This window comes from Pithys albifrons, chromosome 12 (assembly GCF_047495875.1).
Source record: "Pithys albifrons albifrons isolate INPA30051 chromosome 12, PitAlb_v1, whole genome shotgun sequence".
In the NCBI taxonomy this organism is placed as follows: Eukaryota; Metazoa; Chordata; class Aves; order Passeriformes; family Thamnophilidae; genus Pithys; species Pithys albifrons.
Genome location: NC_092469.1, coordinates 12,845,116 through 12,867,469, shown reverse-complemented (window position 1 = coordinate 12,867,469; position 22,354 = coordinate 12,845,116). Strand labels below are relative to the sequence as shown.

Sequence of the window (22,354 nt, the reverse complement as noted above, 5' to 3'; positions counted from 1 at the left end):
CATTTAAAATGTTACAGAGGTCAGCTCAAAAATCTGTGTAGTGCTCTGTAACTCTTTCTGGCTACATTTGCACTTGATTCTTTCAGAAAGCTGTTTTTCCCCACCTGCCATGTGACAACAATCACTGTGCCGTGAACTCAGAGAATTTGTTATTTGGCAAAGCTTAATTGAGCTTTATGGGAGGAAAAGCAGCTGTAAATTAGTGTCATGAATTTAGGGCTCTTCCTCTTCTGAAGAGGATAAAGCCCACGACTCTCATTCTCTCAAGTCTGTATTTCATTCTACACAACATTTTTTATTTGTCCCCATTAATAAAGGAGAAAAAGACCATGATTAATAACATTAATTATAAGAAAGTGAAGGAACATGGTGCAGTGCCATGGTAGGGTCTTTCTGTTCCTTTTTTTAAAAGTCTCAGGCAGTTTATTGGACTCCATCCAATCCCTACATTAACATTTTACAGCAGAAACTGAGTGTGTGGAAAATGTTTAGGTTACCCTCCTGCCTTAAATGGCACAGCTTTAGAGTCATCTAAACAAACTCAGGAGCAGCACTAGACATCTCTGTTATACATCTTGGGATAACTGTAGTTACTGGACAACTGATCAAGGACAAGAAAATCTACCCACTGAAAACTCTCCATGTTCTTTTTCTGGGGTCAGAAAGCAGCCACTCCCTTTGTGTGTAACTCTCCTGTGCAGATGCTGCCCCTTCCCTGCCAGCACAGCACACTCAGCTGCTTTGGGACAGCAAAGGCAGCTTCAGTCACCCCAGCAAAGTGTATCTGCATCAGGAATACAGAAAAGGAGAATCACAGAGGGGAATTCAGGGAACCCTCATTTTCTCACACAAAACAGGCTCCTGAAGAGGAGAAAACAGTAAAAAATGTGCTTCAAAGCAGTTTTGCAATCAGAGCTGCTGCTCCTTCTGCCATCTGTTACCACCATATCAGCTCTTTTGAAAACAAGTTGAGCTTTGCACATAAAGCAAAGGTTGCTAGGTTTCCTTTAAGTAATGAATAATAACATGTTCTCTGCACAATTACTGTACTCCCTGAGAACAGCATTAATTTGCAGAGAATTTGAAAAGTAAATCTGTTAATAACCTTAGGAATTAATATTAATTAAACACAAGTTCTTCCACAAATTTAGCAAAATCTACAAGGCATTTCTTCCCTTTTGATTTCTTTTGATTTTGAAGAATACTATTAACTGTTCTAACTTCCCACATCAGATTGTAGTTTTGTTTTATGTTCACATATTGTGTTTTGAGCAAGAACTCTTATTTGTGCTAAAATTCGCTCTCTTGGCAGATGCCAAAAAGCAGAATAATTTCCTACTAAGAATCGTATGAAGAACAGCCTTCTACTCAAAATGCTTCTGTATCTCCCAGTTTCACTGAGAGGAAGAAACCTCCAAATCCTCTCCCCAGCTGACAGCCATTTGGAGAACGACACCTCTTCCACTCACTCCCTGCCCCTGCGTGCTTTTACCTGTCTTTTAGAGCTTAGATTTACATTACATTTACAGCCTTTACAATTAAGGGATAAGAGAGGCAAATTTTGTCAGCAGAAGTAAGTTTTTATTAGATTGATACACCTGGGAGACAAACTCATCAGGTCAAGCTAAGGACGCTTTCTGCTCTCCTTGTACTACTGTCCAAAACTTCCACAGCACCTGACACTGTAACTGAGGCTCCACACCGAATCCTCTCTCTAAAGATGGATGTTGCAATCTTGAAACCTTCCAGTAAACTACAGACAGGTGATGCATTACACAATTTCTGCTCAGCACTCACTGATACCTTTTAAACTTGATTTGACTGCAAAATGAACATCCAGTTTCTGAAAAGAACGTGTATTTTAAAACTCCCTTTAAATTCATCAAAACCGCTGTGAATTAACATTATAGATGCGGCAAACCAAGAGCTGCAGAGTAACTGAGCCCCCTGCAATGTGTCCCCTGTCACAGGCAGAGTGTCCAGGGCAGCTTTCAGGAGGAATTCCCAGCACAGCTCCTGTGCCAGGCCCATTCCCGCCTCCATCTGCAGCAGAGCAGCAGCACAGACAGGGGGAGTTACAAACCCTCTGGAGGAGACTCAAGGGCTCTTCTCTTTGGCATTTTAAATTAATGTGAAATGCAAGGCTAGAACGGAGAGTCACGGCAGAGTCTCCCAAGGGCCCAGGCTGACAAAGTATGAAAATGGATTGGCTGATTTATGTATTTTCTAACTTCTCCTCCGAGGCTTTAGTGGCAACTAGGAACAGTGGTTTAGCACTTCAGACATGAAACTGTCACTTGGATGTGAGTGACATTTCCCCCCTCACAATATGCTATTCTTTCTGTGACTGTGTCCCTCTTACACCCTCTGATTGGAGACAGAAACACTGGTAAAGTTTGAAGAGTTCCAAATGCTAAATGCAAATTAGTCCTCTAGTTTTGCAGAAAATGGACTCCACACAATAGCTGTTCCCAACTTTATCATCCTTATGTCTCTCCCCTGACCTGGAAAGCGTCAGCCTACACAGATGGAAAAATGAGTGATCTCTGCCAGGGAAACACCAGCAGTGGCACCTTTGGTGGCAGCATCCTCAGAGAGAGCAGAGCAAGGCTGGCAAACTCCCTGTGCACAGCTCTGCAGCACCTGTACATGGCATGGAACAGGGCTAAAAGCCTCTGTAACTTACTTCATTCCATGGTTGTGACCCCCTAAGTGCTAAGCCACAATCAAGTCACTTCACCTTCGTGTGCTTTAGTTTCTCCTTCTATTAAGCAGATATTGACCTTTCTTCATTATGCACTCTGAGATGTAGGAATGAATAGCAAGCAGGTAAGAGCTGATTGTTATTATAGTTACTAATAATAATAACCCTAGAGCTCTGTAAGTCTCTCAGGTAACATAATTTTGTATGACTAAGCAAATCTCTCAAATCTTTCCAAATCTCTACCTGAACTTTACAACCTAGATAGTGAAGACAGGGCAGGGAAGAGGGTGGCAATGGAAAAATCTTTTCCTCTTCACTGGAGTCAGTTCTGGCAACAGAACCTATTCCAAAATCAAAAAATGTGCAAAACACTTGTACCTGGGCACAAGTCCCCCAAAACAGTTTTGTCCTTTACAAAATATTTCACCTTTCATTGAATATTTAGTTTTGAGACCTTTCATTTATATCCTTAACTGTTTTAACGAGACAAATATTAAACAAGAAGCAGTTTATTTCTCTGAACATCCTTCTGAATTTAGATGTTGGGTCTTTCCTGAGATGCAAAATTATTTGAGTAAAGGCTCCATCCTCTCAGTGAATGAAAACACTGACTGGCTTTATCCACATTTTCAAAACATGCAAGTTGTGTCCCCTCAATCACTTCTCACAACTTTTTGGTTTTAATCAACACAGAGAGCAATTGCTCCTTTACTCAGAGATAGAAGCTGTGAAAGAGGAACACTGTCCATAAGTATCTTTCCAAAACAGAACTCAGTCGATGTCTCCTGTACTTCAGGAATGGAAACACTGTGCTTTCCACAGGAGTCAGGAGCTTAAAAACACAGAGAGACTCAACTTCACACCACTACAGAAAGGGAAGGGATGAGGATACTCTTGGTCTGCAAGGCTGCCTTAGTTTCTTTAAAGCTAAACTGAGAAAAATTTCAGTGTAGGCCTGACTTGTATTACTTACCTTCAAAATACCATAAGAGACAGTAAAAGCAGCACCTAAAACCAGGGGTATGAGGTGTCCATTGCTGGCTGGACTGACACCTGCCAGCCAGAGTCTGATACCCTTTGCTGCTACCCCAGTGAAACACCTCAAGGCTTCTGAAGTTAATGGATTAATTCTCATGGACTTCAAAAACAAATCAGGCTTTGACTTACTGTAGCTTTTGTCTCTGGAGTCCACCCACACTGAGTTGCTGATTAAGCACTATGTCAAGAAAAACAACCCTCAAACCTACTTTATTTCAAAGATAAAATTAAATAGATTATTCCCGCCTTTTTCCTCATTGTTGTTGTCAAAGAAATGACCAGTGATCACTTAATGTACAATTAAGACAGAAAATCATCTGATATCAAGACACAGTTAACTCAGAATGAAAAATGTTTTAGGTATGAAGCACAATATGTCAGAAAAGCACAGACAGGAGGAAAAATGGTCTTTTGGCTGTGCAGAATTCTGTTATATTTAAAAGAATGGAGTAGTCTTTGAATCTTGATAACAATCGGTCTCTATTCCCTGCTCAACTGTAACATTATTTAACAACTCAGATCCATAATTAAGTTCATCATCCCAGTGGAATTTTGAAAAGAGGCTTAATTTCCTGCAAGAGAAATGGAGACATTGCAGCCTGACTAGGAGGGTGGCAAATCAATGACTCAGCAGTGGGCAGCTGAAAACAGATTGGTTTTAATCTCTTAATCCCCAACATATGCATATGTTGAAGGGTAGTCCTTGTGACCCCAGTAGTACACAACATCTTTGTGCATTTTTGGCTTGCAGAACTTTAAGATCAAAGAAAAGAAATTGTTGCTGTTTATAAACACTTAAGAGTATAGCAGAGAAAGCTTAGCCCCCGATTTTGGAAACCTGCATTCAGATGTGGATGAGCTTTTGTTTATGTCAAATGTATATGAAATACTGAACTATTATCAGAATGCAAAATCCAGTATTTGCTTTTGGGTTTTTTTTACACAAGCCACAATATTAAAAGTTTTTGCTCTGTTTACAAATGACAAACAGGGGATACAAAACACCACACTGATCCTTATTGATAACCCATGTTCTTTATGGCTATTAATGGCTTTTGTTGAGGACTTGTGACTAGAAAGTACGTATAATTTGAGCACCTGATGTACTTTGCTAGCATTAGAAAAAAGTTCAGGTTTTACATAGTGAAACCCATTTCAAACTGTGCCTAAAACACAAAATCTGAAATCCAATGTTCTAGGAGATTTTCAGATCTGTCTAGGTTTGGGTCTACAGATTTGGACCTCTGCACAAAGTTTTGGTTCTTGATTAATCACAGATTAGAAGAGCCTGCTCTCCAGTCTACAAAGAGCACAGCCAGATTCTCCCAAGAATTAAGCATGAACAAGTCAGTAGTCTTGGAAAAGCAAATCACTGTATGCAGACTTTTATTTCTGTTTTTCATGATTTACAGACATATAACCTTAGGCTTCCTGTTCTCTCTACCATTAGTTAATGTAAGTAAACTGTGTTAATAAAGCAAAAGAGCTCTGTGCTCCTCAGCATGCCAGGCACTCCTTTTCTGTTATTTAGTCATCGTATCTCTCCTTACTAATTTTTTTGCAACCAAGACAGAGGAATAGCCATACATTTCACTGCTATTCTTTCAGTTTTATTATACTGGCATTTAGACTTTTGATTGTCTTTTGATTGCCAGACAAACACACAACAAGCACAAGCTGTTTGCAACAGTAATGCCCATTGCACTGTGCTCATGTTATGAAGCTTAGAATTTGTGCATTTTTTACAGATATTTTGGCAAAGAAAGAAACTAAAATTACATGAAAGCTACTTCAAATTTTGACTCTTGAAAATATACTTGAATCCTACCTCCAAAATCCCTCATTATTTCATGCACATCCATCATTTTAATACAGTATCCAGGCAACCAGACCCATATATAGGTTATATCAGGAAATCTAAATCTGAATATAACCTCTTTGAACTCTAACAGGAATGAGAAAGTAGCGTAACTTTATAACTTGTCACATACATGGAGTTACTATTTGTGGCTTCAAAAAGGTTCTTACCTTGAGAAACAAGGCTCCCTTGGAAGCCAAGGAGTCCATTCCTCTTCCATTGGGGTAACAGTGATAGGCAGCATCCATAACGGGATAGCGGCTGGCAAAAAGCAGACCACTGTTCACAAACTTAAAGCTACAGCAGCTGTGGCAACTGTAGACCCCAACATCGTAGACAATGTATTCAAAATAGTGGTGGAGCTGCTCTTTCAATTTCTCCGCAGCTCTTTTGTCAAACACTTCCTGCAAACACAGAAAGTCCAGGTTGGCAGGGAAGAAAGCAGAGATCTCATGATCAAAGGCCTCATCTGTGTGTTTCTTTTTCCGCACTGAAGTTTTCTTCATGATTGAGGCTTTGTAGAGGAGCTTGTTGTTGACAGTGCTCTGGTCCACTGTGCCGTCTCCAACACGGACTTTCACCAGGGACTCCCGCGAGGCAGAGTAGCTGTCTAAACTCCCAGAATCTCCTTCCTTCTGTTTGTGGTTGGGTGTTTTTGAGATCTCTGCATCACCTTCCAGTGAGGGCTCTGCCGGGCCGCTGGCATGAGCCTGGCCATTGGCAGTGTCTGTTTCTGTGTCTGACATGTGGCCATTGTCCTCTCCATTTATACGGACAATGCAAGTGTTTTCTTCTCCCTCGTTTGGCTCTCCACTTCCACCTTTGTCTTCTCTATCCTCGCTGTTGTTTGAGCCAGAATTGTCTCCCTTGTACTCCATTGATGTTGTTCTTTTGATGCCAGCATTAACAGTGCGGTTGGTGTTGTCTCCGCCCTGGGGAGAGACCAGGCTGCTGAAACTCGCCGCGCTGATGGACGTGTTGGTGGGAGAATCGATGTATATTTTGATCTGAGGTCTGCTCGCCCCATTGCGGATCCTGCGGCCGATCTCCTTAGCCCTTGCCTGTGTGTTGAAAACATTGTTAAATCTTGCCAGAGAGTCAGGCAGCAGGCAAACGTTGGCACTGCCAAAGCAGAAGCTTTTCCCGCTCCCTGCAGCCTTCCACTCGGTGAGCAGGGCGGCCCCACTGCCTTGGGTCTTGTCTCGCAGCCTGGAGTAGATGTACGGCCTCCTGGCTGACTGCAGAGGGGACCAGAGCAGGAAGCCAATGAGGGCAAAAGGAAGAGAGGCTACCAACAGGGCCAGGTAGATGGGAGTGGTAATGATGATGCAGAGTGCATGGAAATAGCAAGGGTCATCTGCTCTTTGCCGTTTCTCATAGGTGGTTGGAACAAAGGAGCCCACTAGCCTGTCTGCCAGCCAGTAACATGGGAAAATCAGGCCCCAGGAAAAAGAATGCAGAACTGACAGAAAGCTGTTGGGAAATGGAGAAGTGTATAAAACCATTGCAACTCAATTATGACAACGCTTCAGGGCCTACTACATGATGTCACTGTGTCAAGCATCCGTTAAGAACACCAGGAGAGGGCTGGGGAAAAAGGTCCAGTCAGGAGTTTAGTTTTTTATCCAGTCAGAGTCAATAACAAAACTTTAAGAGCACCATTTCACTGTGTTGGAGTAAAAATGAAACAAGGCCACTGTTTTCGTCTGGCTTTTTGGCATCTGTATTTGTCAAAGAATGTCATTGTTCACTGGGGACTGCCATAATGAAACACTCCAGAGGCAAAAGGGAAATCTGTAGAAACAAAAGACAGAACACATGTAACAGTTATTGGAAGTTTAAAGCAGATTCAGATTTTCTTACAACAATTAAAGGCTTACTGTGTACAGTGAATACTTATGCAAAAGATAAATTAATAATCATTTACATTATTGTTTTTAAATTTCAATTCTCAGCTTTGAAGGAAACAATGCTAATCAAATATAAAAAACAATTTCACATCTTTCCTTTGAAGACAGATCATGTCTTTCAAAAGTTGTCTTACCACTTGGGAAATTCTGGCCTGAGGTATTTTGTAAATGTCAAGATTAACTAAAGACATCTAAATTTTAGGGGCCTGATCTTATAAAAAGAAGAAAAATCTAGTAAGATAGTGACAGAGCCTGACTAGAGACAGAAATTAAATTTTAAAACAGAATGAGAAAAGTGAAGTTGTTTGAGGACAAAATTATAAACACTTTCAAAAGCAAAACAGAGAAGGTGGCACCCAAATCTGATAGGGAAGAGTCAGAAAATACACGTTGAAAAAGATGGCAAGGTCACAACAGAGCTGCTTTTAACCCCTGACCTGACCCCTGGTTGTGCAAGGAATGATCTCAGAGACCTTACAGAGAATCTTCAAGACATCAAATGATGCTTAATAAATATATACACACTGATACCAGGAAAAAATCACCAAAATCTGATTAATAATAAAAATTGGGAGGGGGGTAGGAATAGAAGAAACAGGAGCTGTTTTCCTGCCACAACACACCCCCTGCCAGTGCTTCCCTGCATGGTTTGCCAACACCAGGCAGTCAGTGCTTTGTAAAGGGGTATATCCTTCCCTGTGATTTCCCTCTGGTGGTGCTACCTGAATGGAAATTGGAAAGGCTGGATCAAGGGAGGGATTTTTGTTTTGTTTCGCTTCAATTGTTAGTTAAGCATAACTTTAACAAACTTATGCAACATGTTTGAGTTCAAAGAAATGAGTGACAAGTCAAGTTCCAAATAACAAATGCTTGGCATTTACTCCTTGCCAAAGGCATTTTGGGATGTTGATAATACAAGGAAGCCTAGCAGATTTGTTTTCCTGAATGATTTTTAGGACTTCTCAGTAAAAATGCTCAAAAGAGACTCTGGCATCTACATATCAGATAGAAAAAATAACTTAAAACCTACCCGAATTATGTAATTACCTTTATAAAAGAAAAAATTGTAAAGAAGTTATTCCATTTTACTGGATGCTTAAAATGCTTTATAAAAGCCCTATTTACATAATCACTCAGCAGACCAGAAAGGTTCTTGTTTACAGCAGTGCCAAGGGTAAACAGAACATTGTGTTTGGGACGTGTGAAGTGAGGACAAACTGCAAACCTCCTATTCCAACTTCCAGGCTGACGACCTTCCTGTGAAAGCTGAACTTGTGTTGCAGAATAGAAGGTCAGTTTGACTTTTACTATTTTAAAATAACACAACAGAAAAATGCAGAAGCACAATGGATCCATAAAATTTTGCCTAATTTGGCCTTCCACAGATAAGTGTTTTCTTAAGCCTGTGATGAGAGGGTGTTCCAACTCCTGAGGGAACATGACATCAATGACAGTTCTGTAGACAGAGCAGTTCGACGTCTGCTCAATGATGTGCCAAAGTTAAAAAAACTAAAATCAAATCAATCCAACACAACTCTTGCCAGTTCTGTTATGGACTGCAGTATCAATAATCTACAAGATAAACAGCTGTCCAGCAAAGCATAAAATGCCCTACTAAAATAGCTTCACAAGAGCAATTATCCAGATTATGGACGCATCCGGTATCCAAGGAATTTGTGCCTACTGCAGATCCAACACACTGTCCTGGGCATTAGGGAAAAGGAGGAAAATGAATGCAATCACCAATCCTTCCATGGGGCAGGATTGCACAGCAAATGTCATACAGCAAATTGGTTCAGACTGAGGTTTGTTTTAACAACTTTTAGCAAGAATGTAATTCTTTATAAACTCTAAAAGACTGAATGATGGTTCAAGGCCACATTGGAGACTCCTACACTTCCTCTGCCTTAAAAAGGGAAAGTACCTTTGAAAATCAGGACAGTTTTTGACCAGATGCCAGCTGCATTCCTCACTGCCAGCCTGCTGAGCTGGAGAGGCAATAGGGATTTGAGTACAGAAACTTATTCCATCCATTTTATTCCATAAATTCTAATAGAATCCCCACAACCAACGATACAGAAATTTAAAAACTCTGGTACTACAGCAAGTTTTAAAATATCATAGTTAGAGGAAAGGGAGAACAGAATCATTAGCTGGATGTCCTTTACATTTCTGCATATTGGAGACAGAAGACAGACACATCAAGGTCCTAATCAAAAACACTCTTCTTCCAAGTAAATGATTATCTTCATTTATTTAACTTCTAGATGAAGAAAATCACACAACTTGCCAAAGCTGTTACAGACTCACTGGCTCTTTGCTACAAGGCCCTATGCATACTAGTGCCTCAAAGCCACCCAAAAAAAGAGAATTAAGAGAGTCATGAGAGACAGATTTTATCTGAGCAAGATCTTACAGGGTGAGGGAAGGCCCCATGTGAGTCACTGGACCTTGGAAAACATGACGTCAGTAACATCTCTCCTAATGCAACGGTTTAGATGGAGCCTAAAGCCAAAGTGCCTAATTCCTTGTGATGAAGGGTATTACTTGGTAATCCAATGCTTTATTCATAGGGGTTTGAGAGATTAAGGGAGAATTTAAGATATTGCAATGAAACAGATATTTTTGTGTGCTACAAAGACGTAAACTGCAGTCTTGTTTAGTTGTTTTTGTTACTTTCTAAGTGTTTGAAGACTAAAAAAAGACTTTATTTAATTTTTTTTTATGGTGGCAGTATAAAACATCTCAACTTTAGTGATAACAAGACATCAAGCAGAAATGTTTCAAAGATTTTTATGATTATAATTATGCCCAGAAGTATGTTAGAGACATCATAGATCAAAAGAGATGTTCTAGCTCCAACATCTCTTGCAAACTAAATAAAGGACAAGTCAACAAGTGATAGAGAAACAGGAGAAAAACAACAAATGCTGCCGTAATAAGGTTATGTGGGCAGTCTAGAGATGGTCAGAAAAGTTTTAACTTCCTTTTGCTTAGAAATTAAAATACACCTTCAAATTCAGACAACTAAGATTTCTTCAAAGTTGTTCAAAGTAACATCTCAACCGTATTTTTAAAAAAATATAATCACTGGCAGAACAGTTATTTCTTTAACCAAATAAAACTGCTGAAGTGACTGATTTGGAAAGTTATCCTATAGGTAACTTCACACAATAATTTACATACATTCATTAAATTTAATTTTTCTTGAATCCTGAAAATTGCTTGGTCTTCAGTGAAAGTCACAGCAATATATACCTAAAGTTGGATCCTAAAAAAGCAGTTTATTTAGACTGTGTTGACTTTTTGTTAACCTTTTTCTCCTTTTTGTCATTGCAAGTTGAAGCAGAGAAATAAATCTTACAGCAGTGCTCCCACTACACCTCAGAAAACAACAAAAATAAGCATGGGTAACTGAGGTGAAATGAAGATCTGAGATGACTGAGGGAATTCTCACCCAGGCTCTCATCCTTGCTTATTAGACAAACCACAGCTTAATTTCTGTTTTCCTCATTGTTCTCATGTGGTTTTCTTCCCAGACACACTTCATAAAATCCCCTTTTCTTTATTTAGTGTTTTCCCCTGATTATTCTTATACATGCTTTTAATTAGAGTCCAGTTCAATGACTAATCAACCTTCTGGAAAAGATCCTACTCCAAAAGGCCAAACCCACATGAACTGTGTTCCATCCTTGATTCCACGCCTGTAATTCCAGAGTTGCAGCCACCCCACGGTGTCAGTGGCTCTGATGGAGCTGCTTTCTTGTTCTGTTGTGACGCCTTCACCAGGCCTGGTGTTTCCACTGAAATCCTGACATCCTGCCTGGGACTCATTCCATGAGGCAGTTCCCAGTGCAGGGGAAGAGAATTTAAGTAGAACTTTTAGCTCACCTTAACTTCACTTAAATCAATGACCATTTACAGGCTATGGAAACCTTAATAAAAATGTGGAACCTCTATGGTATGAGAAGCTGAATTTGGTGTCTCACTGATACTGGTGAATAAAGGAGAACCCATTCAAACTGAGGATTTGGCAGAAGGAGAAGGGAAGGAGGAAAGTTTTTGCAGACTTGCCATTGTGATGTTCATTTACCAGTTTCTGCCTAAATGTTCTCCCTTTTTTCTACAGAAGGCAATGAGGTCCTGCCTTGCTGCTCTCAGCTTGGCTCTTTTGTGTCCATGGGCTGCCATCAGGCTACAAGTCAGTATAAACAAGATGTCTAACTTAACTGAACTAACCTGTAAAAACTAGAATATTAAGAAGTGTGAATGTACAAGTCAGCAGTTAAGTACATGTCTGCAGAAAAACCCCAAACACCCCCAAAAATTCACAGAGCTGCTCAAGCCTCTGGAGTATTTAAAGATTAGATTTATGATGATGCAATCCCTGTTCAAAATAAGGAGGTATCAAGCATCTGGGCTAAATTTTCAAAAGGGGTCTTTGGAATCTCCTGATGCCTCTCTCTGCAGTCCTGTGACAGCTGCACATTGAGGGAGATACGGGGCTGTTATTGACACAAGGGACCTGCACCAGGGCTCTGAATGCACTGGCCCTCCTGTGCCCCTTCTGCTCCACAGCCCACCCTGCTCTGGGCCCCAGGCAGTGTGGGGTAGGGGGCTCTGCTCCTCTTCATTGAAAAAGAGTGGCTGCAGCTGCAGAAGTGAAGCTGCCAGGGCACCCTGGGCACCTCCTCACCCCAGACTGCAGCTCTGCTCCCACAGCACTGAAAACTGCTTGTGATCACACTGCAAAACTTGCTCTGTGCTTGACAGTAAAGTGTGGCATGGTAACATATTCTCATTTCCAAAGGCAAATCATCTGATTTTGGTAGTCCCACATCATATTCCCAGGACAAAAAGCATACCCACACACCTTCTGCTACCTGAATTAAATTAGATTAAGTTTTAAACTTAATAAAAAATATAAATTCAATTATGTTAATGTATGGAAACTTACAAATGTTAAAAATAGATCTAAACAATTATAACCCCCTGAATACATTAAAAAACATGACAGTTTTGTCCCTTTTTTATTTCATAAGGGATCAAAAATTGAAGCTGAATTCATTATTGCAGAAAACAACCAGCTTTTACATTCCTGCAAGCAGCACTGATTGCACCCTGGCACAACAGATATTACATAAATGCAGAAGGGACACACCACATCTTTCAAGCCCAGGAGAGGTTTATTCTTTACTTTACACATCCAAACTGTGATCCCAACAATGAGCAGACAGTTGGTGTGTCCACACAGCAGCTGTACTATCCACTCCCTGGGGGCCTGACCCAACCCAGAAAACTGCACCACACCAACTCCAAACTCTAAAATACACCTCCAAGACTTGTTGCATTCTGTTATTGAATGTAAGTGCACCAATCCAGTCTGTAAACATCAGCTGACTTGTCACACACATGCCCCACTTTTTACCAGGGTGTTTATTTCTACTTCACTGTAGAGCATGAAGGCTCATCTAAAAATCTGGATGCCAGAAACTTTCTTTAATTATTTTTATTTCAGTGGAAATAGAAGCAGACTAGCAGTTCATGTTGTATCTCAGAGGGGCCAATGCCACAAATGCCTCTAAAAATATCCTGGTTATGCAAACCAAGTAATGCAACAGCCAGTGCTGGTGATGATCAGCAAGGATGTTACTTTAAAACATAAATTTAAGTGCATCATTTGAGCAATTTCTTGTAATTCATACAAAGATATCCTAATCAGCAGAACTGTCTCTTCTCATATGGGAGACAATCCCATATTTCCAAATTATCAATTCCTATTTATGGCCTTAGGAATTGGTAAGAAGAGGAATCAATAGCATATCCTCTAATGGCTGAAAATCACAGCAAATGCTTCAGACGGCTTTAAGTTTTCAGACAAGCTTTGCTATCAGGAAAGATTTAGACCAAAAAAAAGTTCATCTGCCCAGCTGGTGATCTCACTCAGCACCTGGAAAGCTAAACACTCTCTGTTTTGAGACCTTATTTGGTGTACTTTGGGAGTGAGACAAGGGCAGCACACAGAGCCATGAATCTGTGACACCATGGGCTGTTTATACAATACAGACAGAATGGGCTCTATTTACAAAATCACCTTTTAGTGGGCTTTACCCTCGGATTTTACAGGAGCTGCAGTAATTCAATGATGGTTAAATAAATCTTATCTTTGCAGATGGTTTGTTTAACAAAACTTAGTGAGACAGAACAATATTGGCTTTAGGTGTCCAGTACAGGAGTGGAGATAAGATTTTTCCTGCTCATCTTTCACCATCTAAAACCTACAGAAACCTGACTACAGGCATTGTCAGGGGCACAGGCTCCCTGGAAAATGAAAAGCTGGACTTTCTCGAGCAGCACTTTGAGCCTTCAGGCTTCTGGTTAGTCCAACATAGCACAGCAGAAGTATAAAATAATGAATTTTCCCTGGAGCGGGTATTCTTATTCTGTTGAAATTGTTCTTAAAGCTGGCAAAGTTGCTTCAACCTACAGTAAATCCAACACAAATTCCTGCCAATAAATATCAGTTCCTCTATAAAAAAGCTTACCTGCAATTCTCAAAATACTTTATAAAGGAAATTAAAATACAACATAACTGAACTAAACCATGGCTACCCCATAAAGAAAATTAAATTACATTTATTCATGTTCTACTTACGGGAAATTAGAAAAACTGAGCATTTGTAACTTGAATAAGTTTTCATGGAAACCTTGAGACCAAACTCCTTAACTCACAATTTCCAGTTCTACTGGCAAAGGGATATTTCCTCAAGATTCAGAGATCTAACTGTATGGTGGGTAATCATATAAAAAGCAGCAATACTCAAAACTCAGCACAGAAATACTGAAACTTCCCCCAAAACTTGCTATAATGTCAAGCCACTCTGACAAAAATACAAGAATTCAAACACAAGATTTTTTTAAGATCAAATTGCTCTGAGATATTCAACCTAAATACTCAGTCTATTTTCAAGCAGTTAAACATAAATCTATTAAAATTCTCTTTAAAAATAAAAGACCCAGAGTAGTCCACACTTGTAGGTTTTCAAACGTGGTAACAAATTCAAGTAAAAATATTCTTATATTTCTCAAGTAAAAATTACTTATTTGTAAATTCATTTCCCTGTAATGCACTGGTAGACTAAAGTATGCCAATCCTCTCAGATTTCATTTCTTCTTACAGAGTAAGGCATAAAAGGAGACAGTTAGCAACATATGATCATGTTAAAGTATGCCCCCAGTCCCTTAGCACTTCTTGCCATATTTACAGAAAAATGTGGCTGAACTTCCCCCAGATATTACAAAGCAATTAATTTCTCAAGTACTCATGAATGAATTATTTAAAACCACAAAACCTGCCTGGCAATTTGTCTTAAAACCCCTCCTAAGAGAGCAGACCTTGGGCAGGTTTACTCCAGAAGCCTCATCCACGTTCCAGCTGCAGAACTCGCTGCTGCTCTGGTTCCACGGGCACCTCTGGAAGGGCAGTGGCACCGGATAAGACCCGTGCCAGGAATCTGCTTATAACTCCAGGCCTCTGCTGGTGCCTGTCTGCAGGGACAGCCTTGGGGCAGCCAGGGCAGCAGGGGCTGGTGGGCACATCCCAAACACCGACAGCGCAATGGCCACAGAGCCAACAAGGAGTGTTGATAAGAACACACTGTGAGAAAACAGGACGTGCTGGAGAAGGGGCCATGAAGGAATAGGGCAGCACTTTTGGGGAGAAACTTCCTTGTTCTGCTCCTGAAGATGAACACGACACAGCACAGGGGCAGGAATGAGGCTGAGAATGGCCATGGACTGTCAACAAAAGGCCAACTCAGCAGGAGGGGGTCAAGACCATCAAAGACTCCCAAAGTCTCAGACCCATTTCCAGAAAGGTCTAGAACAAACTGCATATCACAACTCATTTGCACAGAAAGTGAGAAACTTTTCTCCAGGGTAGGGAAAATCTATCTATAAAACCAAATCCCACGCGTGCATATCCCAGGGTGCTGGATCAATGCCAGAGCCAGGACTGGGGAACTTTCTGTCTCTTTCTCCCTCTACCACTTCTACCACTAAGTCAGAGAGCAGCATAAACCAGTAAAAGAACCTGACAAGAAACTAAAAGGAAAAAGGCAATGAATGAGTGAAAATGAGCAGCTATTTTATTAGAGTATGCATATGTGCATACACAGTTCATCTTACTATTCTGTGGAGTTTCATTTTCCTTAAAAATAATGTGTTTTTTCTGTTATTAAATACATTTGTAAAGATCAGGATGATCTACAGATCTTTCATTTTATACTCCACATTTTAATTACTTTTGGAACTACAATGAAATCAGCAGGTGTCCTACATGCATGAGGAGCAGGAGGGACAGAGTATTTGTTTACAGATTTAAAAGGCAGTCCTGCAGTGTTCTTGTGTGATCACCAACAGATGATGCACACTGAATGCTTTTCTTAGCTACCAGCAAAAAACCCCTTCTTTAAATATTTAATATGCTTTTCAAAATTTCTACTGAGTCAAACTATTACTATTTTTATTGTGATTGAAAGTAAAATGTTTAATTGAAACAGCTGTTACTTCATAAATAACCAGAAGCTGTGCTCACCAGCCTGTGGTATTTCCAGATTAGATTTTTGTGCATGGTATTTCATGCATGATATTTTCAGATATTAAAATATAAGACAAGTCTAAATAAGATCTCAATCCAAATAACAAAACTGTAGAGAATCAAAAGTGCTGCCTTCAAAATAGACCCAGGCTTATCTCCAGTAAAAGAAACTTGATCTCAGCATTAGATTTAGGATGCAAAGCAAACATCTGAGATCCTCACTGCTTCTTTTACTCACTCAGGTAAGCTTCACTGTCACAGCTGTTCAGCCAGAAGACAAGATACTATGGATATATATACTGCTATTCCAGGGGGTAAAGTATGGAATGCATTGAAAGTTGGTCTAAACATGGTCAGAAAAATGAAAAAGTGGATTTTAATTTTTTTTTAAACCAGCTCTGATGCATATTAACAGTGTAAGCAAGTAATTTTATCTTCAAGAAGTTGGGTTAAGTAACCTCTACAGAACCAGTTCTACCATGGCAAGTTAAATAGGGGTCTGGTTTTACAAGACCTGCATTGATGTATTTCTCAAGTTTGTTCTGTTCTCTGGACTAACTGTGTAGTCCATTATTTTCAAAGAGTATCCTCAGACATGTAAAATGTCTGTGCAAATTGTTAGGTTTATACAAGTGCTAAGCACTGCAGTGTTCACACAGGAGAATTGTTAATGGCAGTGCTTAAACTGGAGACACTTTTGCTACATCTTCCAAACAAACATAGTCTTGTCCTGCTATTAAATAAACTCATTTGCCCTGTGATAGAAATATCTCCTGCACGTAACAGAAGAGTGCCCAAAGGAAAAGGTGTGAGTTGGGAAAGGCAACATTTCTGATACTGTTAATTGTTTTTGAGTTATCTGATCCCCCCACATAGCTGAAGATGTCATATACCAACAGCTGAGAGTCTGTGCCATGAATGGTGTAATTTCAGTGATGACACACAACTTTATTTTTAATTACCTTCATTAGCTATTAGATGCATTTCTACCTCTGCTGGGTGCCCCTTGCCTATGCTGCACTTTTCAGGACCTACTTTGCTAAAGCATGGCAGGCAGAGATGCCATTTGTTTGTTGGCCATGGCTTGCACTCCTGTATTGTCTTCAGCAGGACAGCTCCCAGAGTTAAACTTGCACTAGTCATGCAAGTGCATACTGGGAAAGTATCAGAGAATTGTTAGAATAATATTATTTGTATAAATCTGATTATTATGCACCCCAAATTTTGTAAGATTTGAAGTGATGTAGAAGGAACATAGTGTTACTATCTTACATAATTCATCCTGATCACTTAAATAGTTTCTTAAAACAGCATCCCCTGGATGCCAGCTTTTGAAGTGTTTAACGAGGTATACATAAAGAGGGTAATAATTATAATGGGGGTGTAATGAGCTTCACTATCAACGGGAGTCAAAGTACAGTAGATTTTTATCTCTGATAATTATTGTTATGTGCAGTAAATGCACCAGCAAATCTGAAGAAATAAAGTCTTTGGATTTCCTCTAGTGAAGGGAACTCACAAAAGAGAACACCAATTTTTATTCTCATTTTGCTCTATGAATCTGACAGGTGTTATCTGCTAAATCAAGAGCCCAGGAGCAGTGACATAAAGCTGTGCTGCACAGCACACAAAGCACAACTTCCAATTCCACTGTGTCTTGGCCACAGGTAACAAAACCCCACTTATGCCTATGCAATTAAACATCAAACTTTTCACACCAAAAGCACAACTTGTAAAGTGATGATGAGAAGTGACTGCCTTGGCTGTGAGTAGCAAGCTGCTATCAGAGACACCCAGGGAGCAGCATAATCCACACACTGCACAGTTACTCCAAAATGAATGACCTTTTCTGAGGGAACAGAAGGCATTAATTGCCAAGCCACGTTCACGCACTGGGGAGCCCCACAGCCAGAACAGCCACCAAGTCCCTAAATGTTGCTGATGCATTTTGTAGTAAATGTTGTCAAGCTGGGCAGGGCCTGGGCTGAGATCACTGAACTCACACAGGACACTGAAAGCAGGTACCACCAGCTGGTTCCTCTAGTCACTGGTTAAAAGGATTATTGATCTGCTTTGATGGAAAGTACTACTGGGCAAAAGCCATCAGGCCAGCACATGCAAGATCCAGCCACTTCATCCTTCCAAAGACAAAAAACTCTACTACTAAAAGTTTGTGTTCTAGGTTTTTTTAATATGTATGAATAATTTTTCTTTTGTATCTCAAACTGTCTTATGCATTTAAAGACATAATTTTGTAGCTGAGATCAAAATTACTCTGAATTTATTATCTTGAAATTAACTGAGAACTATGACTGGCTCACTAAGGCAAATTAGCCCAACTGGTAAGTGCTGAAGGCAGTAAAACTTTGCTGTTCACTCAGCTGATAACACAATTTGATTTTCAGTGTTATGAGAGACTGAGTAAACAGCTCATGTAGGTCAGTTGGAGAGCTCCAGCCTCATCTTGTGAAACCAGTGTTTGTAAAGCACAGACTTGCCAAAGGGCCTTCACATGCTGCTGAGCACACTATTTCTGTCCTTGTTATACCATGTCTTCATATGCACTGCTGATACAGACATAGATCAATGAAATTACAAACTAACAGAAGAAAGGAAGGTATGAATACAAGCTAAGTAAATTCAAAGCAAATTTGCTTTAGTTCCAAAGCCACTTCTCCAGAATTAAAGATGCTCTTTGAAGTCAACTGTTATTTAAATGCAGGTTTACTGATTTTTTCAGTTTCTACAACCCAGGATTTTCTGTGCTGCTGCAACATTATCTGAAAACGAACAAAGCAGAACAACAACAACAAAAAGCACTAATTCTATGTTTGTGAGCATTACTTGGAAACCAAATAGCTGCCTTGTTTCAGAACATTCATCCCTCTTTTCAAATGCAAGAACTCTGACAAACAATTTTTGAGGAAACAACTGGTTTTGTAATTAACATTGATCTCTACAGGCAAATGTGTATGTGCTGTCCAAGGCCTCTACTCAGCTATTTGCATTCACCAGCTACATCCCAGCTGCCTGCTGGAGTTACACAAGGAATTTTTACACTGCATTTATGTAACAGTCATGCACTGGACAGTGAAGTATTTAAGTTTTGAAAGTTCTTCACTGAGTCCACCTACAATGGCTCATACCCACAAATCTACACAACACATTTGCAACAAGTGACTCAGCCAGGTCAAAACCTTTTTCAGACTGTAGCTTTGGCTTTTCAAGCATAGTCTAAACATTAACTCCCAAATCAGCTACAACCAGCGACAGTCACTGAAGAAACTCATATCATGTTTGTGGCAACAGCCATGTGAAAAAGTACTTGAAGGAAAACTTGATCTGGTAGAGGGGAAAAAAGATCAGGAAACTCAAACCCCACAATACTCTAACAGCACAGACACTGATTATCTTATAGGACAGAGCTCAGTCCAATCCATTTCTCTACTGTGTTGTGCTTGGTATAACATTTGAAAAGTTGAAGGGCTTTTTATATTTCTAAAAATATATATATGTAATATATATAATAAAATTATCTTTTTTTCTGACCCCCTACCCATGCATGGACCTTCTAAGCAACCTCCCACTGGAACTCAGAACAAGATCTCCTTTTGCCATCTTGGATATGTTTTGAAACAATATGTTTGAAAATGCAAATTAATACTCATCAGTACCAGTGCTTTATTTAAAAATAAATGTAGAGTAAGGGACTTAAGTAATACTGAATGTAAAATTCTCACTCTGTCTTTTATCACGACACGAAAGTTGATGCCACCTGCAAATGAGGTTGATGCCACAGCAGCTGAATGGCAGCTCCTGCCAGCAGGACACAAGGGACCTGGGACAGGTGTCAGCTGCCACAAACTCCTCCATGGGAGATCTCCTATTACTGACCTTTTCTTCCTTAATTTGATTGCTTTTCAAAAAAAAAAAAAAAAAAAAAGCTTGTTAAAAACAGCATGACAAAGGCTAACAGTAACGTGCAGAGAAGTCAAATAGAATTGAGTTGAAGACAGCTTGTACATATCACCTGCAAGGCCAAACACATGGAAGCATTGAGCTGAATGACTTGATCCTTCCTCCACTGGGGTTTGGAACTCTAAATGTATAGGGATGACTCATAGGAATCTGAATTAAGAATTCACCTATAACATCCTAGGCTTCAGTACACAGTACCAAAAACAGAAACAAAAAGTGGCCCAAAACAAAGTCTATGGAAGGCTTTATAAATTAATTTAGTGATTATATTCCACTGTGTAGAATGACCCTCTCTTAAAGCCCGTGACTGCAGCAATCATCCAATGGCTGCTGCTGGCACCAACAGGCTCAGTGCTAGATTTTAAACGACAGTGATGCAAAGACTGGACCTTTTGTTTACCATTCTGGACATGCTCCTGGCTGGAAATGACACAATTGAGAACAAATGACTTCTCCATGCATACATTTGGTTCAAAGAACCACTTGTGACTTCTGCAAACATACAAACCTCTGGCTTTATTCATAGGGCAGAATGATGGCATATTCTAAATTGCAAGAGCTTAGGATGCCACTGATCATGTTGGGTCAGCTTGCCGTGTATGCATTAAGATTTTTCAGTGTCCAAAACTCACCAGAAAACCTGCATTTTTTCAAAAGAGAATCATCTCTGGGATTATATCTCTGGGATAACCAGAATAATCAACTAACCACGTATATGTTGGTCACCAACTGTGCTGATGTTGTGTTTTGGTACTTCAGCGGACTAACTTTTTTTTTAAACTCAGTCATCTCCCTCAGTTGCCGTGTAAAGAGAAAAGAGCCTCAGTTAGTTCTCCTCTAACTACAACTTTGCTTGCTTTTACAAAATATACAATGCTTCATGTTCAAATATCATCAGCAGAAGAACCAAAACAGATCCCTTAGAGGCAAACTCACACACTGCAGCTTGTTTGCCAGACTGAGCAGTCAAACCCTCACATATCAAACTATCACTGTCATCAGCACACACGCAATTCTCAGAAACAAAACAGATTCATATTCTGAATACCCTCGGTCTGAACTCTGCAGTTACCTACAAAAGAGCTGGTCTCGGTCTGAAGCAACACACCGGAGAGCTCCCAGGAAGCACAACTTGGCAGCCACAAGCTGTAACTGCAGCAACCACAGGGACTGAGGATTGTTTGATATTGTGCCTCATACAAGGAGGCTGAGGCTGATGAGGTTTAACTACTGCAATTCAGTTTCCCGTGGGGAGGCTGGGAGAGAATATATGCTGTAATTCAATGAGAAAAAATTATTTATAAATGGGTAATCTAGGCAACTTTCCCATCAAATACTCAAAATAATCATAATGCAGGATGTGTGACTTAACTTTTTGTTTTGCTTTATGATACAAATCTGTTAGGCCTAGTTTTTAGTGACTTACTAGGTGTAGGACATACTTATCCTCATTTCTCTTTCCCTATGAGCTGTGACCACATCTTTTTTCACCCTTTGAAAACCCCTTTGAATTACTTCTATTTCTTCTTATTTGAGGGAGTATAACTGAATTATTATTATTATCATCATCATCATTATTATTATCATTATTAGTACTACTACTATTACTTTATGGAACAGGTTAGGTATAACTACACAAAAAAATCTCATCACCAACAAAAGGCTTTGCCATTCGTACAGCAGGAAACCCAAATCTTGCAACATGCCTTGGTTTTAATTCTGCTTAACACTTTCTGTTTCACAGTTTTCTTTCCATGCATGCAGACATGTAGGTACTGCTAATACATCTTGTTTCCACTCACTGGAATTTATACAGCATACATCTGCTTTCAGTGTAGCACTTTTACCTGCTTTTAAGTTTAAAACTCTACCTTCAAGACATGCTAAACTGAAGAGAAATATTACAAGAATGAACCAGAGAAGAGGCTTTTGTCACTGGTTTTCATCCCAAAGAGATAATTAATTCCATCATTACCACCAATTGGACTGTCAGGCCAGGACAAAGGGTGGCCTCTCCTCAACAGCCTAAGACTGTAATTCTACATAACTTGCATTCCTTTTCTTACTGTACCAGAAGGATAAACTTGATGACCAGAGTAATGACCAATACAGGACAAAGCACTGATTCACAAACTTTTAGATAAGCTTCACCATTTTTGACATCTCTGTGCTATCCAACGTCCCAATCAAAGCCCATCCTGCCTTTGCCTCCCTGACACTGCACAACAGCTGAGACAGGGTGATCCTGAAACTTCCCAGCAGCAGCG

General features: G+C 39.9%; 1 protein-coding gene across 3 annotated transcripts in view; it reads right to left on the bottom strand.

The window, feature by feature from the left end:
- Positions 1 to 22,354, bottom strand: part of SMPD3 (sphingomyelin phosphodiesterase 3) — a 107,965-nt gene that overhangs the window by 28,550 nt on the left and 57,061 nt on the right. For all 3 annotated transcript variants that reach the window (XM_071567135.1, XM_071567136.1, XM_071567137.1), the window contains exon 2: positions 5,771 to 7,394. In XM_071567135.1, the coding sequence (XP_071423236.1) occupies positions 5,771 to 7,105 (1,335 nt within the window). In that variant the 5' untranslated portion in view covers positions 7,106 to 7,394. The remainder of the gene's footprint in view (positions 1 to 5,770; positions 7,395 to 22,354) is intronic.